The 27,677-nt window shown below is 46.5% G+C and overlaps 4 protein-coding genes across 11 annotated transcripts in view; 2 read left to right on the top strand and 2 right to left on the bottom strand.

Moving 5' to 3' along the window:
• The first annotated feature begins 228 nt into the window (after nucleotides 1-228).
• Nucleotides 229-9,229, top strand: LOC149268710 (small subunit processome component 20 homolog). Its single transcript, XM_089469496.1, has 6 exons — nucleotides 229-424; nucleotides 482-2,879; nucleotides 2,943-5,843; nucleotides 5,913-7,774; nucleotides 7,840-8,472; nucleotides 8,530-9,229. The coding sequence occupies exons 1-6, from the start codon at nucleotides 380-382 to the stop codon at nucleotides 8,962-8,964; spliced, it is 8,274 nt and encodes a 2,757-aa protein (XP_089325622.1). The 5' UTR covers nucleotides 229-379; the 3' UTR covers nucleotides 8,965-9,229.
• PIG-N (Phosphatidylinositol glycan anchor biosynthesis class N) lies at nucleotides 9,217-12,293 on the bottom strand. Its single transcript, XM_089469506.1, has 2 exons — nucleotides 11,253-12,293; nucleotides 9,217-11,188 (listed from the first exon to the last, which is right to left on the bottom strand). The coding sequence occupies exons 1-2, from the start codon at nucleotides 12,028-12,030 to the stop codon at nucleotides 9,300-9,302; spliced, it is 2,667 nt and encodes an 888-aa protein (XP_089325632.1). The 5' UTR covers nucleotides 12,031-12,293; the 3' UTR covers nucleotides 9,217-9,299.
• Nucleotides 12,294-12,620: 327 nt separating this feature from the next.
• px (MAP7 domain-containing protein plexus) overlaps nucleotides 12,621-27,677 on the bottom strand; it is a 100,124-nt gene continuing 85,067 nt past the window's right edge. For 7 of the 8 annotated variants that reach the window (XM_089469497.1, XM_089469502.1, XM_089469503.1 and 4 more), the window contains 2 exons: nucleotides 20,760-21,533; nucleotides 18,339-20,700 (listed from right to left, as the gene is read on the bottom strand). In XM_089469497.1, coding sequence (XP_089325623.1) covers nucleotides 18,668-20,700; nucleotides 20,760-21,533 — 2,807 coding nt within the window. In that variant the 3' untranslated portion in view covers nucleotides 18,339-18,667. Of the gene's footprint in view, nucleotides 13,046-13,130; nucleotides 18,135-18,338; nucleotides 20,701-20,759; nucleotides 21,534-27,677 lie in introns of those variants that run through there. The other variant, XR_016270200.1, reaches the window with a different exon arrangement.
• On the top strand, nucleotides 13,421-15,621 carry LOC149268712 (5-taurinomethyluridine-[tRNA] synthase subunit MTO1, mitochondrial). Its single transcript, XM_089469510.1, has one exon. It carries the CDS (start codon nucleotides 13,421-13,423, stop codon nucleotides 15,410-15,412), a length of 1,992 nt encoding a protein of 663 aa, XP_089325636.1. The 3' UTR covers nucleotides 15,413-15,621.

Consider the following 27,677-nt stretch of genomic DNA (forward strand, 5'->3'; position numbering starts at 1 on the left):
CATCATTAACTGAAGTAAATATTCATAATCAGCAGGAAACATAAATTGCACAAATTGCCTTCTCAGAGCAAATAAATAACGGCAAACAGTTGGCTGTGAACTAGAGTGACCAGATTGTTTAATTAAAGGCCGGTCCAAGTTGCAGTAGGCATTTGCATGGAACAGCTGATAAAGTATCGATACCGAGTTCTTTTCAATCAGCTGGTTATGCTACTGTTAATGCTAAATAACATTGGTGCGAACAGTTTCATTAGCAGATTTTTTTGTAAACAATGTGGACGTGCACGTGTTGCGCTCATAAAACAAATTTAATTTAAAAATATCTCTGAGTGCTTTGAACAGTTTGCTCGCTTGCAATTAATAAATATCTTACACGAAAATGGCCGCAATAACAGAAAAATCAAAAGACACGAATACTTTTCGCGTAAGTAGCTTTCGGTTTTTTCTGACATTTTGAAGCAATTTTCGTATCTTCTTACAGTTCAAATCGTTCACCGATAGAGTGAATGAGATCGACTTGCGCCATTTGGCACTCTACCATATAGGCCACAAATACGAACAGCTCGAGGAGGCCGACAATGAGACGTACTTCCAACAAACGCTGCAGAAATGGAACGTGCTGAATCTTACCGAAGAGTACAACTCCTTCAGCAAGCAGTGCCGCAAGATAGTCACACTGCCGCAGCTGCTGCACCAGAAGGACTTTGTCATTGATCTGCTGCTAGAGCGCCTATCTACGGCCACAAATTTGTCCCAACAACCACTGCTGGAACTGCTCTACGTGTTGGCTCGCGATCTCCGTGAAGAGTTCTATGCTTACTTTCAGCGCGTGCTAGATCGACTGATATGCCTCCTGAACACTCAGGATGCCGAGCAACTGGAGTGGACGCTTATTTGTCTGGCCCATTTGTTCAAAACACTGAAGTCTTATCTAAAACGTAATATTGGCGTCGTCTTCAATGCGATTTTGCCGCTGTTGGACGAACAGCACTACGCAGAGCACGTGACAAACTTCGCCGTTGAGTGCTTTGCCTACATTGCGCGAGATGTTCGCGACTTTCCACGTTTCCTTGCCTATGTGCTGCAAACGGTACTCAGGGAACAGGTGGAAAGCGTGCATGGCTGTGGGCGTCTTCTATACGAGATACTGCGTGGAGTCAATGGTCACTTGCACACATGTGCTGCAGATCTTTTAGCCCATGTTCTGGACTTGCTAGTCAACTCCGACGGCAGCCACACCAACGCCCAGACGTCGCTGCTCGCAGACATTGTGAGCCATTGCTTCGGGCTGTTGCTCAACTTTATGCGAGCCGATCAAAGTGTCGTGCTCTGGCAACAGCTCTGTGCTGCCATATCCAAGGAGGAGCTTAGCGGGTCAGCCACGGTGCAGCTACTGGAACTTATATTGCCCCTTATTACACATAAGGGCGGACGCTACGTAGCAGAGCTGTCGCTTTTGGTGCCCACAGTATTAAAGCTGCTTGATCGTCATATGAAGGCCAATGCAGAGCCGCTGCAGCAGCTGAGTACCTTGGTTAGCAGCTTGTTGCAGGCACCACAGGTGCAGCTCGACCAACTGGATGCCAGTCGCATACTCCAAAAGCAGCTCAACGTCAGCAAAGTGTCACGCGAAGTGTACGCAGACTTCATTCTGCAGATGCTGGATTATAAGTTGTTTGAGATCATGGTGCTTCCACATGTTGTAGCGCACTATGAGGAGCACAAGGATATTGCTGCCCTCGAACTTTTGGCCCGTATTGTGCAGCACAAGCGACCGCTACATGTTGACGTTGCAAGCTTAACGAGTTGGTCGGTCTATCCCATGCAGCTGAAACAACAATCAACTCAGCAGCACTTGGAGCAGCACATTCAGCGCATTGATGTAACCGAGGAACGGCAACTGCTGCTGCTATTGCTGCTGCCTCATTTGCGCGGCTTCAATAAGCAGCCACTGGAAGCCAGCCTTAAGTCAGCCATCGAAGATCAGCTGGCTCTAAATGCTGCCGAATGCACGCTGCTGCTACTGTTACTGCAGACCCACTCTCTGCTCAAGTTCAAGTTGCCCAAAGAGCTGCGCGCACAGCTGCAGCAGAGTTTGCTTCCACGCGTGGGTGGCGACTTGCGAGCACTGGGCTGTCTACAGCTCATCTTAGTAAACACGGCCAAGGGAGATTGGACGCCCAAAGCAACGGAAGATAGCTTAGCTGTTGTGTCCAAGCTACTAAGTGACCCGATGGCACAGCGTCGTCGCATTGCGGCGCATTGTTTGGAGTTGCTGGGTAACATTCAAGGCAAGCTCAATCCCTATGGATATTTTGCAGCCGCTTGTCGCATTGAGCCCACGGTTCACAATTACCGAGAACTACTGCTGCAGCTGCAACAGCTGGAGCCGGCGGCAGCCCAGTTTAAGCAATACGAACAGCTGCCGCATTACAAGGAGCATGCTGTCAGTCTGCTGCTCGGCTTGTTGTACAACAACTTCAAATTTATATGGGCACCGGTGCAGCAGCTACTGGCAGAGTATGTCAAAGTCATGACCACAGAGGAGTTCTGGAACTTGTTTAAGGAAAAGCTTCTAGAGACGGTCGCCTGCATTAACTACAATGTGGAGGCAACCGCCTTGGAGCAGCCACCACAGCCAAGCTACAGCTCCCATGCCCTCTCTTCGCTGTTGCCGCTGGATGGGGCGCAGCTACAGCTCACGCTGCAGCAAGCTCTAAACTACCGTCAACTGCTATGGCAATGTATTCCCAAGTTAGGCCATATTGCCGAGGTGAAAAATGCGGACCTAGTGCGTCTATTCTTGCAGTTCGTGGAGCGCGAATATCGCGCACAGCTGGAGCGCACCGAACACACGTGGAATTTGAATGAGTCAAGCGGTAAGTATTCCAACATATTCTCTAATAATTTCAACTTATGCTCTTATCATTCGGCTATTTCAGTTGATGACATTGAAGTTGACGATGGCGAAAATGAAAATTCTGAGAAGACTCCGACGACGAGTATGACACGAAGCTCAACTGATCGCCATAAGAAGAAGACACGCAATGCTCATGCTAAATTCATTCTTCAGACGCTGCAGCTTAAACTCGCTTGTTTCGTATCGCAACCGAACCCAAAGGCACTTCACCGGGAAGCAGAGATGCGTGAGTTTTATCTGGAGCTGCTCGCTGGTCCCAACGGGCTTCTGCAGCAGCTGGCGTTGGATTGCCTGGCCGCATACAAGCAGCCCGCTGCCCTAGTGCAGCAGAAACAACAGTTGGCGGGGCTCATCGACGATGGCAAGTTCAAGACAACGCTAACTGGCTTGGATTTAACTAGTTTGACTACGCAACAGCGTAGCGAGTTGATTCCTTACATACTACGAGTGCTCTACGGCCACCTCATCAAGGGCGGCCAGCGCCAGCTTAGTGGACAGCAGCGCAAGACGCTGATTCTGCGCTTTCTGGGCCAGCTGGAGGAGGAGGAGATATTCAACTTTTTAAAGATGGCATTTGGACGCTTCGAGGCGTATACTAGCCAGCCCATCGATCTGCTGGCAGGATACGTAAAATCACATTTTGAACCCACGGCTGTAATTTCTGCACGTCAACTTCAAAGAATTGTCAATCTGCTGGAGCTCATAAGGAAGGAGTTCGCGGGCCGCTTGAGCGCTGCCTTCCAACTGTACGTGCTGAAGCTGCTGCTCTTGGTGGGCAGTGTCTCGCAGCAGGTGATCGAGGGCAACGGCGTCGAAGCTGTCAAACTGATGGCAGCATACAAGAACGTGCGACACGCAGCTCTGCAAACGCTGGTTAACTACTTTGGACAACTGTTGGATATGTCAGAATTGTGGGCTAAGGAACAGCTGCAGGCTGTTTGCGAAGTCTTTGTCTGGCCAGGCCTAAGCCGTCTGCCCCAAGACTCTATACACACGCCCACACCTCTGCTCAAGCTGCTGCTGCTGTGGGGTGGAGAGCCCGCGTATCAGAACTTGTTGCAGCAGAGTTCGTCGCCCCAGTCGCCACCCATTATGCACTATCTGATTGCTCTGCTCCTGAACGACAAATCCAAGCCCATAGTGCGACGATCACTTCTGCAGCTGGTCGAGCAACTGCTGGAGAGCGCCAGCACGGAAGAATATGGCCCGCAAGCCTTGGCGATTCTGCAGCCGTACATACCAGACGTGCTGCAGCTCATGCAGGCCAATTGGCGCCAGAAACGAGCCGGCAAGCAGACACTGGACAAACGAGAGCTCAACATCTTGAGCCTCTTGACGGTGCACGTGCACCAGCCGGAAACGTGTGAGATGTTGCTACAGTTGCTGCTACCCATTTTCACCAAGCAGGCAGCGGGTGCGAGTGCCGAAACTGTTTTTCAGCTGATAACCACGCTGTCGAATCTGAGCAAGCGCGTGCCCGCTCCCGACAACTATGTGCGTCAGCTGGCGCCACTCTTCGAGCAGGTGCATGACCTGCCGGCACGTAAACTACTCTGCGAAATGCTTGCAAACATGGCCAAACACCTAGTCAACGAGGCCAAAAAGCAGCCCGAGCTCTCCGCTGCTGCGACAAAGGTGCGGGAATGGGCACGCTTTGTACTACAGCTGAATGCCTGGGATAAGCGCTGGCTGGAGCAGCCCGATTATGACAAGCGTCTACAGGCACTAACCGAACTGAAGCAGCTGCTAGAGCAGAAGGATAATCAGAGGCCCATTGACCTAGAACTGGGCCTCTTGGTGACCTACAACTGTTTCTACATGCTGCGCCACGACTCGGACTTGGGCATGCGCGTCAACATTGGCGAGCTGCTAAAGATGTTGCTCCCGCAGCTCACCAACCAGCTGAAGCAGTTGTCCAGCAAGGACGAGCTGCGCTTCTGGCTAGATGAGTGTCTGCTGCCGTTGCTACAGCGCTGTCTGCGCGACGAACGCCATGAGCACTCACGAAACGAAGCCATTGGTCTGCTTGGAGAACTGGCACGCCAATGCTCAAATGCACATGAAGTGCTGCGCGATCTTGCCCCATTGGCCGACTCCCATGACGCAGAGGTGGACTTCTTTGAGAATATGCTTCATTTGCAGACACAGCGTCATGGACGTGGCTTGCAGCGTCTGGTGAACATCGCTGGAGGTGCCAGTTGGCGAGAGACTCCGCCCTGCGCCCGCACGCTAACCCAGTTCTTACTGCCGCTGGCCACACGATATTTGTTAAGTGAGAAGCATGCGGGCAAGCACACCCTGGTGGACGCGGCTATAGAGGCGGTGGGCGTCATGTGTGAGCAGCTTCCCTGGCAGCAATACCACGCCGTCCTGCGTCATTATCTGCAGCGTCTGCGACTGGCCCATGGCCAGCAGAAGCAATGCGTTCGCTTGGTGGTGCGCATTCTCGACGCCTTCCATTTCGATCTAACCCATGCAAATACAGACGCGTCCCTTCTGGCCCAACTCAAACAAAAACTTGCCGAAACACCAGTTGAAACTACTGAGCAAACAAACGAAGAAGAATCGGAGGAAAAATCGGTTAAAGAAGAGCTTCCCGATGATAGCGCAGATATTGATTTTGATGGGGACAAAGATGAGGACAAGCTGGAGGAAGAGCAGCCAGTCAAGGAACGAAAGCTCTCCCAGCCATTGGCACCCAATGCGGCCAAGCGCGTCATGAGCACCATCACCAGTGTCCTGCTGCCCACACTCAATCGAGCCATTACCGAAAAGACCAATTATGACTCCAAGCACAAAGTTAACCGCCGCCGTCTGAGCTATGAGCGGGAGGAGGAGGAAATACAGCGTGTGCCCATTGCCTTGGCCATGGTCAAGCTATTGCAGAAGCTGCCACAGGAGCTATTGGATAACAGTTTGCCAGGTATGTCCTATAATATAGATGCTAATATTTGTGTATAGACTTTGAGCTGTCTGTTCTTTCTGTTGCCAGGCATTTTCATGAAGGTGTGCACATTCCTGCGATCACCTCTAAAGTCAGTTCGCATGCTCACTCGAGACATCCTGAAGAAGATCATGCTCACCCTGGGCGGCAGTTGCCTGGGTCTGCTGCTGGAGCAGCTGCAATCGTTGCTCACGCGTGGCTTCCAAGTGCACGTGCTGTCAGTGACGCTGCACGGAGTGCTGGACGCACTGCGTGACCAACTGCAGCCGGCGCACATCGAGCATTGCCTGCAAAACCTGCTCGAGGTAGCGCTTAACGACATCTTTGGCGATGTCAATGCCGAGAAGGAGGTGGACAAAATCGTTGCGCATACGCCTGAAGCAAAGCCCAGCGCCAAGAGCTATTTGACTCTGAATATTGCGGCGCGTTACATTCGCGACAATTGTCTGCTGGACCTGTTGATGCCCTTCAAGGAGCACCTGGCCCGCTCCCACTCGCGTAAGGTAACGCAAAAGATACAGGAGTGCTTTGCCAAGATTGTAGCTGGTCTCGTGGAGAACACACACATAGCCCGAGAGAGTCTGTTGATTTTCATTTACGGCACCATGTCGGAGAGTATCACAGACTTGCTGCCGGGCACACAGAAGAGGCAGCTTACCGAAAAGCAACAGGCGCTGATGCGTCGGGCCCGGCCTGACTGCCTGCTGCTGCAGCCAGCGCCTGGACGCCGTAGCGTTGCAGCTGGCAACAAGCAGGTCAAGTCCAACGCCCAAGCCAACGCACACATACTGATCGAATTCGGACTGGAGCTGCTTCATTTCGTGCTGAAACGTAAAAAGATTGCGGAACTGGATTATCAGCCTTTCCTGCATCCGTTGCTGCCTCTGCTGCAGGACGCCTTGAGCAGCAATCACGCCAGGACCACAACTTATGCACTTAAGTGCTACACAGCGATCTGGATGGGCGAGTATCAGCTATCGGAACTGAGCACCGAACAACTGTTCCCGGTAGTGGGTCGCATGTTTGAGATCCTGAAAAACTTCTCCACATTCGGAGCCACTCGGCAGGAAGAAAACGCACAGCTGGTGCGCGCCAGCTTTAAGGCGGTTGTGGCGCTGTTACGGAAATGCCAAGACTATGCCCTGACCGACGATCAGATAGAGCAGTTGTTGTTGCACGTAGAGCAGGAACTTCAGGAGGGCGAGTGCAGTAGCCAAACGATGTGCTTCACACTGCTGAAGGCGCTGGTGGGACGCAAGGTGGACTCGCGCTCCCTGCACGATCTGATGAAACGTCTGGCCGACTTGTCCATTATCTCCCATTCAGATCATGTGCGCGACGAGTCGCGAACGATTCTCCTTATATACATCATGGAGTACCCGTTACAGAAGCGCGTCGATCAGCTACTCAAGTTTATGTCCGTGCAGCTGGCCTACTCTCAGTCTGGTGGACGGCTGTCGGCCATTCAATTTATGCACGCCATCATCAACAAGTTCCCATTGCAGTTGCTGGCCAAGCACTCCGAATTTCTGTACCTCTCTCTGGGCACGCGTTTGGTTAATGACGAGGACACAGGGTGCCGTCGCGCTGTGGCCGCCGCTCTGGAGGCGTTAGTCGGGCGACTTACCAAACTGCAGCGACAGCCGTTGCTGGACCTAACCATGCTATTCTTCACCTCGCCGCAGTCCAGTCAGAAGCCAGGTGTGCGTGAGCTGGCTGCTGCACTGCTGTCCCGCTTTGTGCAAGCAGAGCGCGCAGGCTTCGCCGAGCGATTATCCGTCGTGTTGCCCACGCTGGTCGCCGTGCTAACTCTGGGTGATGCAGATGCAGCTGGAAAATTCGTACGTGCTCCTGGACGTCAGACACTCCCTGTGAGTGAGCCTAAGCAGCGGCATAAAAGACGACGAAAGGTAACTAAATCTTAATGTAAACAACTTAACAATTTAATGCAAAACGTTTGCTGTCTTCTTTTCAGCAATCGAGCGGAGCGTCTGATGAAGAGATTTCGCTCAATGAAGACCCGGAGACGCTGTTGGAGCAGCAACAACGCAATGTCGACCATCAGGTAATACAGCTGCAGTATTGCCTGCTAAAGATATTCGAGCATTGTGGCGAGACCTTGATGAGCGACCAAGAACTGGCACCAACAGTGGATGAGTTAGCGTATGCCAGTCAGAGGCTTCTCGGCCACGAGCACAATTGGATACGGTGCAATGCTGCAAAGCTGCTAACGCAGATTTTATCGCACTACGATTACGCGTATGTGGGCCAGCGGCTGTTGGGTATTAAATGTGAAAACGCAGAGGATACCAAGGTGCTGGAATTTATATACGGACAGCCAGCGCAAGATCTCAAAAGCTTGGTGCTAGACCTGTGCGCCCAGGTGACTCCGGGCGAGACAGCGCAGGAAATGATTGACGAGCTGGTCAAGATTCTGCTTTTTGTTGCACACATGCTCAGGGATGTGCCTTTCAGCATCAAACAGGAGGAAGATGTTGCGAAAAAGGAGCAAGTACCAGCTGGGAAAATTAATCTAAATTGGCTGGTACGCAATATACGCTTCCTAATCAACAAGGAGGTATCCAAGGCACCACACGACACCAGCATTGTAAGTGAGAGCACCAAGAAATCTCCTGCCTTTGCTAATTCTTGAATCTATCTTTAGCGAACGGCTCTATTCTCTCTCATCGAGGGCTTGTCGACGTTGCTCAGTGTTGATGCAGTGACGCGTTTGGCCCCGGCCTTGATGCAGGGACTTGTACGCGAAATGTCTGAAGAGGATCAAAACGTAGATCCAGAACTGCGCCAGTTGTCGTTGCGAGTGGGCAGCCGATTACGCAAACGCATAGGAGCCGAGACATACGACAAACTGCGCAATCTTGTGCAGAACAAGCTGATGGTGCGTCGTGCCGAGCGCCGCAAAGCTGTGGCTCAGGAGAAGATTCATGACCCAGCGCGAGCCGCCAAGCGCAAGGCCGGAATGCAGGAGCGAAAGAAGGCGGCCAAGCGCCTCAAGACAGCTGTGGTGCGCGGCAAGGCACCTGACATGAAACAGAAACTCAAGAAGCGCAAACGCAAAGCTGAAATGGAGAGTTTCTAGACAGTTTTGTTTACCATAAGTAAAACAGGTTTTTATATATTTCCATGTAACAACTACTCCTATTAAATATGCTTTATCTTAACTAAATTACAATGGAATGACAATGATTAAACAATTTAGTGATACTTGTCAAAATAAGGATAAGGTAACATTGGATTAAATGCACTTCATGCTGATTGTAAAATGTAGACAGCACAAACTAGCCTTAACAATACCTTTGGTTTCCAGTAGCTATTATAAAATAATCAACAATGTGGTCAAAGTTCGAGTTTAATATTGAAATTTTTACACTAAAAGAGTTCGGCAGCAATTTAAATATTAACTTCGGCTCGGATTTAGTTCAGTTTGGACAAAACACGATCGCTGTTCGTCAGTTGAAGCAGGAACTTGGACACGTAAGCCAAAAGCATCAGAACTAGCGTAGTGACCTCCATGATTACGAAATGCGATATGGAAGAGCCTATTTCCATCCAGGAGCCGGTATTACGCACCAAAAACAGGAAATTCAAGCCCATGATATCGCAGATGAGCAACAGACAGATGAAGATTTGCCGTTCGTGCAGCCGCGCATACTCGCTGTATGTGTAAACAATAGATATATTGGTTACAATTGGCAGGAGGAGCTTGAGCAGCACCAGCGACATGATGACAAACGGTGCAAAGTGGCTAAGAAAGCAGCGAGCGATGTTCGGGTCAAATGAACTGATTGATGCGATATTTCCGCTGCCGAAGAGCGAGAAGAATGTGTACAGTATTAACGTAAAGGCTATGCGTAGAGATGACTGCAGACTCTTTTGCTGATGCTGCAGTGGTTCGGCCTGAGCACGCTGCTCTGCAAGTGACGTTGTTAATTCGATGGCCAGCAGCTGAACGAATAAAGATTCATACGACGTGCACATCGTTGTGTACAGTGTTCCCAGATTGTAGCAAATGTGTTGCAGTCGCACCTCCAAAGCGGTCTCCTTGCTGAGGTGAATGGAGACAAATGCATACGCCAGATAGAGCCAACTGAGGATTTTCAATGGCAGCGGCGCAGCTATCTGCTGGCTATGCAGATTCACGCACACAGCGGTGTTTACCAATATAGCTGTATTGCACCACCTGCTGTGCCATTTGAAGTTATCTTTCGCTTTGCTTAAAAATTGGCGAAACAGTAAGAGTAGAATGCCAGCCAGCAACAGGGAACAATTTTGGTATCCCACAGACGGTGGCACCAGTGGGAAGCACGCCAGTGCAGCGACTAACATCAGCCATAGGTAGAACGATCGTTTCGTCTTAAATGTATTCCAGTTGCTATAAAGAGCAAAAGCAACAAAGCAAAGCGAAATCAGGCGACGCTCGAAAAAGGTAAAGACCAGCAGCTCAGCGCAGCCGATTAGAAGTAGCAACTGCATTATGGAGGCCTTGGTTTGAGTCTCAACTGCCGGTTGGTTGTAAACCGGAACATTGATGAGGTCCTCATTGCTATTTGGAACTTGCCGCAGTGCGAATATCCAGACGGGTAGCGGCAGCAGCAAATAAAAGCTCACGGAGAGCGGAACACGTTGAACCACAACGAAGCCAATCAGCAGTGCAACTGCAATCCATAGACAAACGGTGATCTTGGATGCATGATCATTCTTATGTGAACCCATTTTTTGGGGTTCAGCATCTTGAGTTAGCAATCGATATAAATAAAACATCCAACCCAAAAATGTGGCCGTTGTAGATAGTAGCATAGCGTTGCAATAATATCCTTGATAGTAATCGATTCCTTCTAGGGCCAACTGCATTACGACAGCACTGTTTGCCAGCGATTCATCAAATTGGTTCAACTTAAACGATGTACTAATATAGCCCACATATTCGGCGATTAGCTCCGAAGTTAACTGGTGGAAACTATTCAAAATTGGGGCAAACAGGCCGCGCATGTGCTGCTTCTGCAAACGAACATATTGGGCCAGAAGCTGCAATGCATTAGTCTGCGCTGCCATGGCTTCATACTTAGCCTCCGTGCCCAAAAAGCCAAACGGCAATCTACCAAAATTGTTCATTGGTGGTGGGAGTCCAATTAAAGCCGACATTAATGGGGTTAGCTGCGCCTGTTCCACTTCGCGCAATGGCAATGTCAGGCCCTCATCATTTGCCTCAAATGTGATACCTGCATAAACGCTGCTGGCGACGCCAGCTCCCCAGAGCATAAAGGGCGTATCTGTTTCATACTGATCTCCAGCACCGTGAGACCCTACAAAGGAATAGGAAAGCCATTTATACTGAAAGCCGATGGAGCAATTCAATTGAATGTTTACCTGAATTTGTCATGCCATGATCTGATGTCAGCAAATAAGCTGTTCGTTGATCTGGAAAAGTCGCTTCGAATTCCTTATAAATTTTCCATATTTCGTGCTCTGTGTAGTTGAGGTTTTCGAGGAAAAGACGTGTACCTGGTTTATGTACATGTCCGGCTGTATCTAGACCCAGCAAATGCAGAAAGAATACTACCCGCTTAGCCTTTCTTAACTCTTCTCGTTTGCGATTCAACAGCAAGCGCACCCTTTCAAACACCCACTCGTCCTGCTTATAGGTCTTCTTTTCGCCTGAGAAATCTAGATCATGATTGTAGGAATCAAAGTGCATTGGTCGGCCGCTATCAGCAAGCTTTTCAAATATATGCAGAACATCATGAGCGCCCCAAGCATATGTTTGATCACTTCGGTTAAACAACGTATCGAATTCGATGGGGTTTTCCTTCCAGCCCCGCGTTACTGCCGATGGGTCCTCGTACAGACCGGCGATAAGCGCAATATGTCCGGGGCGTGACTCCGTTGGGACGCGAGTGCGCGAAATGCCAACTATCCCCTCCTTGACAAATATCTCACGCAGATGTGGCACTTGATTGCAATTATTTGCAAAGAATGATTCTGCCCGCAGTCCATCAGTGACTATTAGCACCAGGCGGTCGGCAGGCGGCTCGCCTTTCAGCCTAGGCTGTGGTTCCAGTCCCTTTATGACAGGGGACCGAAAATATATAACGAATATAGAGCCCAGTAGCAATATATGCACCAGAAAAGCATAAATTATCCACATTGCCACACAAAATTCAAAATACTGACTAATAAATCATGTGTTGACAACCTATTCCGGGCATCGAGTATAAAACTAGATGCGATAGCTGTATTAATCGATAGTCGATTTGCAAATAACAAGTCGGTTCAAAAGTAATAATTACGAACAGCTAACAATGTTAATGCAATATACAATATGTATATAATTATATTACACAAACAAATATTTTAAAAATTTCAAATGAAAGTTTTTTAATATTATTCTCGCGGCCTATTGAGCAATGAAAGCCCAAATGAACTGTTATCGATTCAACTAAAGGAACTAGTTCTTATAGATTACACAAGCAGCTCATTCAAATATCCAGCAAGAGTGTGCTGTAGAGTTGGGAAACCATCGATGGACGGCTCCATCGATGGTTTTTCCATCGATGGAAAAAATAATCGATTATATCGATGGTTCCATCGAACATTTTTTCCTTTCAAATTTTAAACATTTTTTTTGTATATAAGTCGTACTTTTCATAATAGAAATAAATGTAAGTAATGCTCTTGTACTTTCATACTTTTCCTTGTACATATTTACAGAATAAGAATAAAGAATATAGACAAATATAGAGAAAATATAAAGGTTCAATTCATTGAATTTTCAGTTCCAAAACATAACACAAATTCAACATAACGATTTTAAAGATAACTTAAATATATATATCAAGCGCAATCATTTCAGCCAGTGAATTAGCAAGACATGCTTTTTTCGCCGAGCTGGGGGCGCATTGATCCAATTTTGGAGCAGTTGTTTCAACGTGGTCTCTTACCATGCAGGGATGTACACGTCTTAAGTATTCCATCATATTGGAAGTGTTGCCGCTCGGGCGGTACTCTTTTCCGCAATGACGGCATTTGACAAGCATGTTCATCAGTTTCTCAAAATGTAACCAAACTTCTGATGTTTTTTTTTTTTCGTTTCGTGCTAGGCTCATTGGATTCAGTCAATGCATTTGAAGATGAAATTGTAGTGGAGGCATTGCAGGTTTTATCTAAAATGTGAAAAATACGTTGAGGCTAGAAAATAGCACTTTTTTTTAACGTAAAGTGCCCCTCCACAGGGTATAAAATACTTACTTGAAACGACAAACTTGTCCATGTTGAAGAAAAACTACCAATGTTTAACAATGTCCATATACTATGCTTGTCAACTATTTATTAAATTTCCAAAAAATAGATCAAGTACGCAAACAATAAATTTTATTTTGTTTCAAAAGAAAATTTCACATGTTTGATATGTTACTCAAAGCGGCGATATATCGATATCGACAAAAGTCAATCGATATATCATAAAAATTAAAGTCCATCGATATAATCGATGGTTGCATCGATGGTTTCCCAGCTCTAGTGTGCTGTTGAAGTTTATAATGCAGCAAGTGCGTTATTATGTGGGTCGAGCGTTGGCTAGGAGCCGGCTATACTCTACACAGCCCCATGGAGATATTTATGATGTAGTTGTCATCGGAGGAGGTCATGCCGGCACAGAGGCGTGTGCAGCTGCAGCACGCATGGGCGCCCGCACATTGTTGCTTACCCACAAACTGGATACAATTGGCGAGATGTCGTGTAATCCGTCCTTTGGAGGCATCGGCAAGGGACATCTAATGCGTGAAATTGACGCACTGGACGGCGTCTGTGCCCGTTGCTGTGATCGCTCAGGTGTGCACTATAAGGTGTTGAATAAGCGCCGCGGACCCGCTGTGTGGGGACCGAGGGCCCAAATTGACCGCCAGCTATACAAGCGAGCTGTTCAGCAGGAACTGTTTAACATGCCTAATCTGCAGATCCGTGCCGCATCCGTAGATAATCTTCAAATCGATGCAGATGAAAACACTAGCAATGGCACTCGTTGCAATGGTGTGCTGTTGGAGAATGGAGAGCTGGTGCGTAGCCATTCAGTGGTGCTCACAACGGGCACCTTCCTGCGCGCACACATCAACATCGGATTGGAAGTGAGACCTGCGGGACGTATTGGGGATCAGCCTGCCAAGGCACTCGGCGAAGCTCTCAACAGACTGGGCTTTCGAATGGGACGGTTAAAGACTGGAACACCGCCAAGGATAGCCAAGAGTAGCGTTGACTTTTCGCAGTTAGAGAGACACGAGGCCGACGATCCACCCATGCCGTTCTCGTTTATGAATCGCGATGTTTGGCTACCCGCCAAGGAGCAGATGCACTGTTATCTGACCTATACGACGCCACGTGTCAATGAGATTGTACGCGAGAATTTGCACGTCAATCGGCACGTCACAGAGGAAATAACGGGGCCACGCTACTGCCCTTCGATTGAATCGAAGGTCTTGCGATTTGGTGCTAGGGTCCATCAAGTTTGGCTAGAGCCAGAGGGATTCAATAGCCCATTGATTTATCCACAGGGTATATCATGTACTTTGCCGCACCCCCAGCAAATCGAACTGGTGCGTGCAATTAAGGGTCTAGAGAAAGCTGAGGTGGTGCAGCCGGGCTATGGTGTGGAGTACGACTTCATAGATCCCCGTGAACTATATCCTACGCTGGAAACGAAGCGTGTGACTGGCCTCTTCTTCGCCGGCCAGTTGAATGGAACTACAGGATATGAAGAGGCTGCCGCCCAGGGCATTATAGCTGGTGCGAATGCGGCGGGCAGGACTGTTCATCAAGATGGCCGGCAATTAAATATTAGCCGTACTGAAGGCTACATTGGCGTATTAATTGACGACCTCACCTCGCTGGGCACCAACGAGCCGTACCGCATGTTCACTAGTCGAGCTGAATTCCGACTATCTCTGCGACCAGATAACGCCGACATGCGTCTCACTCGGAAAGGCCACGAATTCGGGCTGGTCAGTGAGCAGCGCTACGAGCACTTCCAGCAGACAGAGCATAGGCTTAAACGCGGCATTGAGGCACTTAGGAGCTTGCAGAAGCACAGTAATTACTGGCGCCAAGCCTTAGGCCTGCCTCAATCTAAGGCTTCCATACAGAAATCTGCCTTCGATATGCTTTCCGTGCCGGCGGAAAATATTTCAGTCAAACAACTCATCGAACTATGTCCGACTGAATTAAGCTGGTTGCGTGCAGACGACGAGTTGGCCACCAGACTGAAGATTGAGGCGCTCTACTCGTTCTTTGTGGATGAGCAACAGCGCGACGTAGAAGATGTTAGACGAGAGGAGCGCTTGTGTATACCTAGCGACATCGACTACTTCTCCAAATCTTTGAGTCTCTCGAATGAGGAGCGCCAAAAACTGACGCTCATACAGCCCCAAACTATTGCCGCAGCTAGCCGTATTCAAGGCGTTACGCCTTCGACAATACTGCGATTACTAAAATATGTTAAGAAGTCAGATGCCTTGCGAATTGTCCCCGAATATAGTTGAGAGAGGTATTTGAGTAGCCATTGTTGAATATGTGAGATACTGTAATAAATATGTTTTAATAAGTCATTTAAATATAAGTACGGTAGATTGACCAAACTTTTCTGCGGAAGATATTTATGATTCCCAGATTGGTTGATGCTGGTATAAGTTATGTATATATTCCACTAAATATATACACTCAAAATAAAAATAATTTTTGTGATAAAAAATTATTTTATATAATTTTTCTATTTTAAAACTTGTTATAAAAAACATTATTTTGTTTCCCCAATTAACCAAATCCGTTTCTTTTTTATCATAATGGAGTCATTACAATTGTGATTTCTGGAATTTTAATCACTTTGAAAATAGAAGAGACAAATTCAAGGTTACTACATATTTTTCAAATTATTGATCAATTAAAACCACTTCAGTTTAATCTCTTACGTACAGTTTATTCAATAAAATCATAAATGCCTTAAGTAAAGTTGCACAAGATTGTTTGTTATAATTTGTTGTATGTGTCACACGACTTCATTTGTAGTTACTGGATGTGTTGGTTGTTGGTGGATGCATATAATCATGCATGCTATAATCATGGCATCGACGTTTACGGTTAACGGCATTTGTTGCTCAAAATATGCTGCTCAATGATCTCTATTTGGATTTGTTGCTTGGTTAGCTTAAAAATTATGTTTTACACGTTTTGTTTTGTTTCTTTTTTTTTTTTGTATTTTTTATTTTTTTTTTTCGGTATTCTGTTTTACACACACAACGAAGATTGAGGGAGAAATACGTTTAATTTATGTATTTTGTTTAGGTTTGTATTTGAAACTATTATGCATTATTTATATTTCAATTGCTTTCGCATTTTGTGGATTAAGTTTACATATATTTTATGCGCACCAATTCATTATCCGTATTGTATTATCCATTATCCAAGAACTATTTTGATATTATTCGCTAGCTTACAAGCCTCGATCAAATATTCCAATCTTAAGTTTCTGACAATCGTTTCTTTAAAAAAACTTGTTTGGCTGATATGAGAACTGAAAAGATTTATTCGAAGTGAACCGAGAAATTTTCGTATCAAGATAGATCGAAAGTCTTGTAAGCTAGTGTACTTAATAAAAATATATTCATTTTCAGTTTAACTGATATATTCATACCCACATTTGTGTAAGTTTTTTTTTATTATTTATTTTTGTTTTTATGCCTTTGATAAGATTGTATCAATAAGAGAAAAAATATGGGATTTGCATAGTCTGGATGGGCATGGAAATATATTCGGAAAGAGTCTTGCGATCAATGCGACGATAATGAGTTATATTCAATTTATAGATATTAGCTCGATGCTTCGTACGCTATAATTTGTCGAGTTTTCTTTTTCTTTTTGTTTTCCATTTCTTTTCTTTTTATAATATCACAGATTGCTCGAGATTTGTATGCTTAAAAAAATAAATGATTTTTAGGCAATCTCAAACATAAACTAAAACTGATACTTAGAATAAATTAAATATAGTTATGTCTGAATTTGGTTTGGATATCAGATATTTGCTACTTAATATGTATGCATCAATCGGGTATATATAATAATGAAATATAATGGCAATGATATTTTTGGTACATAATAATGAATGTGGTGTGGCTGGGTATCTTAAGGGTTTTGCTTAGCTCTGCATATTTGCTAAGTAATTACTTGGTTAGTCTGCATCTGTTTCAATTATATTATTATAAAATTTGCTTGTATAAAAACTGAAAATAGAAACTCCGCTTATAAGGGCCAAAAAGTTGCTCACATAATATGGTACAAAAATTCGAGAATTTCGAAAAATAATTTAAGCTTTTCGCATATTTGCTAATCCGTTCCAGATTACACATTTTGATTTGTTATAAATTTCTTTTTGTTTTTTTTTTTTCTTTTGTTGTTTTTACCTAAATTTCAGTTCCGTTTTATCCACCTTGTATTTGTGTTCAGTTTACATAATACACACATTTTTATAATTTTTTGTTCTTTACGTTTTTTTCGTACTCTCCAAAATCACAATTATTAGCAATTTAAGAATAAAATATAACTATTCAGTTTGAAAGTTCTTGTTTCTATTTTGTTCTGTATATATATAAATTTCTTACGAGCTTTTTAATCTAAAATTGTACAACTATCATTAAATCGCAAGGATTGTGTTCTAGAGTGTGAGTTTCCATACATTCAGAGTTCTTTGAATTAGACAAAGTATTGTATGTAATGTAATTAATCATATAATTATTAAATTGAGTATCTCACAATATTTATATTTATATATATTTATATTTATACAGTATTAACTTTACATTTCATGCAATTGTAGTTGATCTTGACACGAATTCACACATTCAAATACATCGAGTTTGTGGAATTGTGGCTAACTTTGGATTAACATTAGATTGTAACACCGAGAGAACAAACAAATATGTGATATCCGCTAAGAGGGTTTTACACACTAGTAGGTATGCATATTAATGTACGTTTATATGGCGGCGATACAGCCAATTGTCCAGCGTAAACCCTAAAGCTTTAGAAACTCATCGAGCATTCGCTTGCGCTGCTGGTGCAGCGCCCGTTCCGACAGGAGATACATCCCAATATCGCCAAAGTTTTTCATTAGTTAGTTGTTCGAGTTGCTAAAGAGCTGATGTCATAAGGCTGTTGCCTCCTCAGCAGTAGCGCTGCGACCGAGTGACTGCACCGAACTTTTGTTGTCCTCTAGAATAAGCAAACAAATATATATATTATAATATAAAATTATGATATGGGGATTCTTATAAATGGTTATACATACGCTCAGGAAAAGTATTATTCGTAAAAATATATATTTCATGTACTTTTCATAATTTGATTACGCATCTGCAACAACTCATAATAAATAATATAAATTCGATAATAGATTGAAATAAAAAGTGCCATAAATTTATAAACAAAATGATTTATTTGGGCAATTCTAGAGCAAACATTTGACAATTAAATAAAAAGAAATCATATTAGATAAAAATAAGTGTAATCGTAATGTTAATAGTAGTATGCATTTAATATTGAACACGATCAACTGTGATCAACCCTAGGCGATGAGGATGATGATGCAATACGTTACAAATTATTGTATACTCTCGTTTATAAATAAACATTTGGATTAACGGCTATGTTGAAGGTAGATGATGTTAACTAGTTTCGATCTCACGAACTACTAACTACGTTCCCATTATTGGGTCTCTCTGTCTCTCTCTAATTTAAGCGATGGATCATCTCGATGTTTCGGCTATGGGCGTGGCACTCGTCGACACCTCGTCAGCCGCAGGCGTGGCTGTTGCTGCCGTCGCTGCTGCTGCCGCAATATTTGTGCTGCTGCTGACCACCGGCGGCGAGTTGCTGCCACTGGTGGTGGAGGTGACTGCGCTGCCACATGACGCCGCTGCCGCATCGTCCGGCGACAGCTTTGTTCGCTGCGGCACCGGCGGCGTTGGCGTCGCTTCAACCTGCTCTGATTGCTCCTGCTTCGGGGCAGGCGGCGTGCTGGCCGCTACAATCTTAGGAGTGATCTCCGTACTGCTATTACCTTGTGAGCCGCCAGTCGCCGCTCCAGTGGCTGTTGCGCCGCTCGAGTTGTTGTTGGTGGCGTTGGTGTTGGCGTTGCTGCTGCTGTTGTTGTCCGCGTTAGGTGGACTCGCGCTGCGACGGGACGAGTTCTCCGGCGAGCTGTCCGGCAGCAGCGTTTTCTCCTGATTGGCGCTGGCATTCGGCGTTGCCGGCTTCTTCTCCAGTGCCACCGGGGGCGTGGCGCTCTGTAGTGGATCCTCCTTGCCGACCGTCAGTGAAGTGGGCTCCTTGCCGTCCGTGGGCCCGTTGGACTCGATGCCGTTCAGCTCATGCGCAGCGGATGTGCTATTGCTGGCGCTCGACTGGGCCTGGTTGCTCGAATTCGAATTGGAGCCGGTCAGGTCTAGCGTCGTCGGCTCGTGCGTGAGCGGCGTCGGTGCCGCGCCTCCGCTCTTCTCCATGAGCTGCTGCGACTGCTGCTGGGCAGCGGCTGCGACAACGGCGGCAATGTGGTGTCGCATGGCGTGGGGGCTGCTGGCGGCGCGCGAGCCTCCATTGGGGGCCGAGCCTAGGGGTGGCGTAATCTTCGGCGACGTCGGGTGCGCGGCGCCACTGAGCGGCTGCTGATGGGCGGCGACAGGAGTGAGGCCGCTGGCAGCCGCTGCTGCGTGCATGGCGGCCAGGTGTCCATGGTGGTAGTAGTGGCTCATGGTCGGAATGTGCGAGCTGGGCGTGGACGTGGTCTGAGCCATGCTGCTGGTGGCCACCGTCAGGTTAAGGCTGCTGTGCGGCGACGACGACGTGGCTACCGCACTGCTGGCCACCACCCCGGGACTGGGCCCAGCCGACGAGCTGGCGACAGAGTGCGGCGGCAGCTGGTGCACCGCATGATGCGGCGAGAGGTGCGGATGGTTCAGATTGAGGCTGTGTGGATGCGGGCCCAGGCCGAGCGCCGCGGCTGCCGAGAAGCCTGGATGGGTGAGCCCAGCCCCTGGATGAGCAGCCAGACCCATGGCCGCCTGCTGCAAGTGATGCTGCAGATTGGCGGGTCCGTGGCCCGGCAATGTGGGCATGCCGGCCATGCCCAGATTGAGCCCCATGGGGCTCTGGCGCTGCGCATTGGCAGCCGCCGCGTGGTAGTGCGACATGCCAGCCAGACCGTGCAGGCCAGCGGGCGGGCCGCGCAGGCCCAGATTGATGTGCGGCATCATGGAGCCGAGCAGGTTGCGATTGAGCGGCGCGTATAGCTGGTTGGAGTAGTGGTGCGTGGCGCTCAGCAGCTGCTGGCGCTCACGCTCTCTGGCCTCGCGCTCCTCCTCGCGCATTTTGCGCTCGCGCGCCTCCTTCTCCTTCTGCTCCTTCTCGCGCTGCTCCTTTTCGCGCTGCTCCCGCTCCCGTTCACGCTGCTCCCGTTCCCGCTCGCGCTGCTCCTTCTCGCGCTGCTCACGCAGCTCCCGTTCCTTTTCGCGCTGCAGCTCACGCTCTCGCTCCTCCTCGCGCGCCAGACGCGCCCGATGCTCCTCCTCCAGCTTAAGGCGGTCGTGCATTGCCGGCGACATGCCCAGCGCTGCGCCAGGCATCATCGAGTACAGATGCGAATAGGGTGAGGCCATGGGGGGGTAGAGCGCAGCTGCATGCGGATGCCCATGATGGCCGCCGGCCGCACGAAACAGCTGATAGCGGTGCTCCAAGTACAGCGGATCCGAGTAGGGCAGACCAGCCGCCGGATTCAGAAATGCTGCAACGAGAATATTCATTACCTATAAGTTTCCTTGATATGCTCAAGTCTCTGCTTACCTGCTGGAGGAATGCCGGGCAGACCGGCAAAGTGCGAGTAGGCCTCCAGGGGAAAGGCACCTGCCGGATGCATCAGTCGCTCATCCGATCTGTAGGGCTGGAATCCACTGCGTGCCAGCAGCTCCGGCTGCATAGCTGCCTGCGGCGTATGACTCAGCCGGGCCATTTTCTCTGGCGGCTGCGGCGATGGCGGTGAACGCTTCTTGTTCGCCGCCACGCGATCCTCGGCGGACGAGACTCCGCCGCGTCCGGCCACCGAGTTGAGCGGCACAGGTACGGGGCCGGCGTTGGGCGGCATCGGTGGTGCCGCTGATGTGGGCACATTGCGCTCCCGGGCCACATTGACCGCATCGTCCTCCTCCTTGATGTCCGCCTGCTTGGCCAGTGTGCGCAGCGCCGCGGCGAACGAGCCGCGTGCGTTGGCCGCTGAGGCTGCATTGATGGCGCCCGGTGGCACGCCCACGCCCGCCAGCTGCTGCTGCACAGCGGCGGCTACAGCCTGCTGATGCGCCTGATGCTGCTGCTGCTGTTGTTGTTGCTGCTGTTGTTGCTGCTGCTGCTGCTGCTGTTGCTGCTGGGGCGACTGGGCGCTATGGTGGTTGGTGGGCAGGGCGTGGTTCAGCAGTGCACCGCTCGACGTCGGCGGCGCCGGACTATTCCCAACGGATGCGCCCGGCACGCTGCCCGCGTTCGGCGGCGTCTGCAGATGATGCGGCACGGGTATGTGGGGCGCCGGGCTGGTGGCCGGTCGCTTCTGGCCAGCCTTGGGCGGCACTGCAAGTGGAGAAAAGAGGGAAAACAGAAGAGAGAAAAGTTAGTGCAGCTCTATTGTAGTGCCTGCTTTAGACTAGTCAATGTTGATTTAGTTAAGGCTTCAGTCTAAGCCACAGATTTTCGCTGTTTACTTGACCCGCCTGCAGCAACTCCTCCCCTTCCCTTCCCTTGCCCAAAAGAGGATTACATGGAGCGCTTGTGCGAATAGCCTGTGCTAATAACTGATTGATGTCGCTCGCCTGCACAGAGGGAGGAGCCACCGCCTCGGCTCTGCCCGCTGCATGCGCTCGATGCGGGCCCAGTGCAAGGACTTTTGGCCATTTGCTGTGACACCGAAATGCAAATGCCAAGGCCTGAAACTTGAATTTCGGACACGAGCACAGACATGGACATGGACACGGACATGGACATCCCCAATTCCCCCATCCCCATCCCCATCCCCATCCCCTTCCCCATTCCCATCCTCACTCATTTCATTTACCACGTGCTTTCGTTCTTTTGAGCACCTCTCGCTCACGGTGCAAATTGCACGCCCAACGAGTTTATCGATTCCAGTTGCTCGTTTCGCTTCGTTCGGGCCAAATTGCTTTCAGATATGACGGCCACGCCCCGTTGCTCCGCCCCTTTCAGGTCAGCAACAGAAGCTCAGGTGCTTTCACTGTCTCGACGCGCATTCCCAATGCCAAAATGGAATTTACCGAGCTTGACGACAACGAAAACCATTTGCCAACAGCGCTCCTTGTGGGGCACGGCAAGCGGATTAAAGGCTATCGCCGTCATCATCGTGCGGATGATATTCCTTATCTGCAGTGCTCGACGCACAATCTAGTTGTCTCTGCTGAATCTCGGTAATCCACATTTCCCCACAGCCACACACAACTTATCGACAATGTCTGAGAATACCAGAAATTTGTGAATAGCAGCTAGAGGCAGCTCGAATCCTATAGGAGGATTTCTGTTGTTGACTTTGCCCCATTTCGAACGTGTCTCATATTTGCGCAGGCAATGCGAATCGGCAGGAGCCTAGCCACCCAATCGCAGAACTTTTCATTAAATGCACAAAATGCATTCAAGGATTTTTATGTGCGTGCCTCGCCAATGCAGTCGAGCGCAAAGCCTTCTGCCTGTTACCGGCTCCTGCTTTCGGCTGGTGGCTGGTGGCTGGTGGATGGGCCGTTGCCATTCGATGCGAGCCCAACAACGGCAGCAGTTGCCTAAGCTCCTGGCTGGATTGGTTGCCTCGCTGGTTGCCACACCACACCCCGCCCGCAGAGCAGCAGGAGCAGGAGCAGAAGCAGCAGCAAGAGCGGGAGCGGGAGCAGGGGGTCTGCTGCACGGGGCATGTGCTGCATGTGTATTTACCAAACTAAACCGAAATAATGCCCGAAACTGCAACAGCAAGTACAACTACGCACTCTCGGCTACAACAATAAAATGCCAACGACTGCAAAAGCGACTGAGTCCCGATCCGTGTTCCTGTTCCTGTCCCTGGCCGTACCAATAGCCGTGCCCCGCTGCCCGCTGCCCTCTACCCCACGTTTGAGGGGCTCACAAACCAAACAAAGGCGCCTCTGCCAATGCCACCGTATTTTCCAGTTTGCCTAACTGCGTGTGGGTCGACCAGGGATCTGGGCTGCTGCCACTGCTGCTGCTGCTGCATAGGGAAAGCCTGCTCTGCTCTGCTCTGCTCTGCTTTACTGTGTTGTGCTCGGCTCTTGGCGCTCTTGTTTGCCATGAAATGCCTGTTTGTTTGCATGGGTTTTGTGTACTTCAACATGGCCGACGCGACCCCTTCCCCTGCCCCTGTCCCTGCACCCGCTCCTGCTCTTGCCCCTGCCCTGACACCCCTTCAACTGTGGCAGCTGCCTTCGGTCTGCTTTTTGCATTGAGCGGCGATTTGCAAGCATCAGCGATATTTGCCGAATTTAATCAGAACGCCAGCACGAGAGTGCCCCAGCTCGAACTCGGTTCGACTCTCGGCTAGGTCTGCCTACCCTTGCCTCGCCCCGCCCCGCCCCGCCTCGCCTCACTGCGAATCTTTAATGTTGCAATCCTAGCCATTCCATCAATATTTTGCCAACAATTTTTGTCAGTTGGCTCGAATTCCCTTGCTTTCTTTTTCCTCTTCTTTACTGTCATCAATTTTGAGTCAGGCTAAACTGTTTGCAGTGTTTGACCCCGTCCACAAGGACTAAAGTTGACAGAATTTACAGTTTGCTTTGACCGGCATGCAATCATAGCTGCATAAATATAGCCTCAGTTATTAAATATATATTTAGATCAAATAGTTATATTGAAATTGAATATTATTTAACGAAATGTATTAGTTAAGGAACTAAGGGGAGTTTACTTTAACTGAAGTATAGATAAAGTTCACGATTAACATGAAAATTAACTTGAATTTCGCTATAATTCTCTAATCATCACTATTATGTTAAAATCTTCACCATTATTATCATCAGTAATATTATGCTGCAGAGCTTATGTTGCTAATCTTTTAAATGGTATTATTTCATTTGATATATTATTATTTTACTTTATAGAATATATCACCATTTCGACAATATTATTATTATTATCATTATATTATATATATCATTATTAAAATATTAATAATAATTCAGTTAATGATCAGTGTATAAGTTAATTATCATTATTAAAATATAAGAGATGATTAAAGTCCTTTGAGTTTTAATCATGATTATTATGATCATTAAGTAAATAAATATTAGAATAATGATTTCTATTTATACCCTGAACCCATTTTCAATGGGAAATCAGGGTATAATGGTTTTGTTGAAATGTATGTAACAGGCAGAAGGAGGCGTGGCAGACCCCACAAAGTATATATATTCTTGATCAGGGCGACGAGCTGAGTTGATTTGGCCCTGTCCGTCTGTCTGTCCGTCTGTCCGTCTGTCCGTCTGTCCGTATGTATGAACGCGTCGATTTCAGAAGATATAAGAGCTAGAGACTTCAAATTTTTTTTAAAATGTCCGTAATTACAGCGCGCATATCAAGTTTATCATTAAAAATCGATAACTCATCCCGATCTTTTTTTATCGATAAAAAACCTTATCGAAACCCAGTTATATAATTATATCTTCTACACCTTTATTGCTAGAGTCTCCAAATTTTTAATGTATGCTTATATGCAATTTATACAATTTCGGTTTTTGTTAAAATTTACCCCCCACCTCTAAATTCACCCCCTCACCCTCACTTTTGTAAAAAGCGTATTTCAAATACTAGAGACTTGTGCTTTGGCAATTACATGTATATTCATGTTATAATCATAATCTGAAAGTTTCATGAAGATCGTACGTCCATAAAAAAAGTTATTAAACAATTAAGTTCTCATAGTAAGCGCACACTGCAGCCCATGCGTGTTTATGCGTGGGTGCTTGTGTGTGTATGTGTTTGTGTATGTGTGTGTATGTGTTTGTGTATGTGTGTGTGTATGTGTGTGTGTATGTGTGTCTGTATGCGTGTGTGTGTATGTGTGCCTGTGTGTGCGTTTGTGTGTGTATGCATGTGTGAGGGTATGTGTGTCGCAGTTCGCAGTTCGCAGTTCGTGTCGTGTTTCTTATGTAAGCTGAAAGACGCGAAAAATTATTGAAATATCTATTGCTCCAAGGGTTCAGGGGATCTCGTAGTCGAGCAGTCTCGACTAGAGCTTTCTTACTTTTACTTACTTACTTTTATATCAATTATAAAGACAATTTAATTTAGTATAACCATTTGATATTCATGTACAAATATAATAAGTATATTATTAATATATGTAAAATAATATATATGTATGATAATTGATAAATATTAATAATGCATATAGATCTATTATATTTACAACAATTATTAATATACATAGTTCTATTAATTATTTTAAATATTTAGCTCTCACAGAATGCTTATCCACTGCACGTCCGACCACCACGAATTCTGATTCGCAACTAAAGACCCGCTCCAACAAGCTGGCCTTTATATAGGAGCTGATACCACTCCAACTCATACATCGAGTTGTTGAGATCAAACACTCGAGCTCAAGATGTTGCGCCATTCGCTGAGTTCGATTTGATCGGTGAGAGAAGGGAAGAGCGGAGCGTATACTCGACTCTCTCAAGCATTCACAACTACAGCTGCACACAATTATTATTCAAATTGCTCATCTTCAGCTCTTGTTATTTCTCTTCTATATGAGTGCAATAATGAACTTTCCTAATAAGTGTTCGATCGAATGTGAGTTGATCATTGACGTAAACAGTCAAAGAGAGAAATAAGCAGACATAAATACATTTTCATCCAATTTTTTATATCAGATCAGTTCGTGATTTTAATCCAGATTACTAAGTTTTTTTATATGTCTATATATCTGAATTAAAATAATAAAAATATGAATAAAAACTTTTTTTTTTTTTTTTTTGTTTTTACAAATTTTTCTTCATTGAAGAGAACTGTTCTGATTATTTCAGCATTTCTAATTAAAAAACCAATAAATGTAGACAAGTCATTACTAGAAAACTGTCTCTGTCTAAAATATGACATCTCTAATTAAATATATAAGTAACATACATACTCACTCAATATTCAACTAATCAAAAATGGGAAAATACTTATAAAATATTTAAAAAACTCGAATTTCTTTCGTATTTGAATATTTTAATTTTAGATCTATAAAATCAATAAATATTATTCATTTTCATGAATACAGAAATTGCCTTTTACTCAAAAATGTTGATTCAAAAAAAGTTTAAATATTTCTTTGTATTGAAAAGTGTAAATATTTTAAATATTTATCTCAGTTTTGCACTTCCGTGCAGCAAAGGTTCATCTTCCGGTCAGCTTGACTTTCTTTGTTGTTGTTGTTGCTGTTGCTGTTGTATTGGTTGGCTTATTGACTCTCTAAATGTTGTCGGTTAATTTGTGCATGCAAATGCAATTTGCGCAAAGTCAATTAAATGGAATCCCCTTGCCACATAAAACAAATCATAACTGCCTATATATAAATGTTGAATAAATTAGGCACACTCCATTCGGTGAGTGCTGCTGTTGTTGTTGTTGTTGTTGTTGTGATTGCATTTGGTTCAGTGCTGCAAAATTGGTTTTCTCGCTCGGGTAAATTAAAATGTCACCACTCGAATGGCCAAAATGTAAGCACCAACCAACCAGACAACCGACTAACCAACCAACCGACCGCCGGACAGACAGACGGACAGACAGACAGAGGAGCGATTCACATTTACACAGACCACATAAACATTGCGCTGCAGTCTGCCTCTTGACCCACCCGCACACATTTAAATAGTAGTTACCAGCATTGAATTCCTTTGTGCCAGCGAATGGAAGCGGAAATGGAAATGGGAATAGGGAATGGAAAGGGGAGTGTGGATGTGGACGTGCATGGGGCTGTGGCAGTCGCCGGTTGCATGCGATTATTCCACCACAACTAATTACAGTGGCAAACGGCGAGGCTGGCACTCCGTGTCGCAGGCTGCTCCTGCGGCCAGGACATGTTTAGGTCAGCCGCAGCACATACACAAGCCGTCCAATCGAGCGGAGCATGAATAATTTATTTAATAAATACATTCACAATTAAATCAATTGCGAATATGTGAGACAGAGCCAGGCCAGTCCTACAGCAGCTGTCCTGGTGTCATGTGGGCATGTGGCATGCGGCATGGCATGGCACATGCGGCAGGAGGCAAGTGGAGAGTGGCAAGTGGCAAGTGGCAAGTGGCATGTGGCAAATGGGCAGCAATAGCAAATTATCGTGTGCCTGCCTGATCTAAGCGAAGGAGGAAATTTGTCGACTGAGATATATGGAATAAGCTTTCCAGCTTAATCTGGACAAGGTTTACGGAAGTAGCAAATATTTATGTGCATATAAGAAAGGGATCATATATGTACATATATATAAATATATGCATAAATATATTTGCTTATCGATTTATATAAGCTAAGATCAGTTCTATTTATTCCACATTTCTAGCATTTATATGCATGTAAGGTAAATACCAAAATATAATTGTATGCATAAAAATATTTTATTCATTTAATTTCTGATTCAAACGGGATATTATATTGTAAAATTGAAAAAAATTAAGTAATTGTATTTTAATAAAAAAAATTAATCAAAACCAATAT

Source organism: Drosophila arizonae, chromosome 5 (genome assembly GCF_054131065.1).
Source record: "Drosophila arizonae isolate 15081-1271.41 chromosome 5, UAZ_ARI_1.0, whole genome shotgun sequence".
Taxonomy (NCBI): domain Eukaryota; kingdom Metazoa; phylum Arthropoda; class Insecta; order Diptera; family Drosophilidae; genus Drosophila; species Drosophila arizonae.

What these genes read in the sequence shown, in the direction of transcription:
- LOC149268710 (XM_089469496.1), top strand. Translation starts at nt 380, where the DNA reads ATGGCCGCAATAACAGAAAAATCAAAAGACACGAATACTTTTCGC. An exon ending in AAGACACGAATACTTTTCGC is followed by an intron (nt 425 to 481) that starts GTAAGTAGCTTT and finishes ATCTTCTTACAG; the next exon opens with TTCAAATCGTTCACCGATAG. An exon ending in CACCACACGACACCAGCATT is followed by an intron (nt 8,473 to 8,529) that starts GTAAGTGAGAGC and finishes ATCTATCTTTAG; the next exon opens with CGAACGGCTCTATTCTCTCT.
- PIG-N (XM_089469506.1), bottom strand. Translation starts at nt 12,030, where the DNA reads ATGTGGATAATTTATGCTTTTCTGGTGCATATATTGCTACTGGGCTCT. An exon ending in TCATGGCATGACAAATTCAG is followed by an intron (nt 11,189 to 11,252) that starts GTAAACATTCAA and finishes ATTCCTTTGTAG; the next exon opens with GGTCTCACGGTGCTGGAGAT.
- LOC149268712 (XM_089469510.1), top strand. Translation starts at nt 13,421, where the DNA reads ATGCAGCAAGTGCGTTATTATGTGGGTCGAGCGTTGGCTAGGAGCCGG.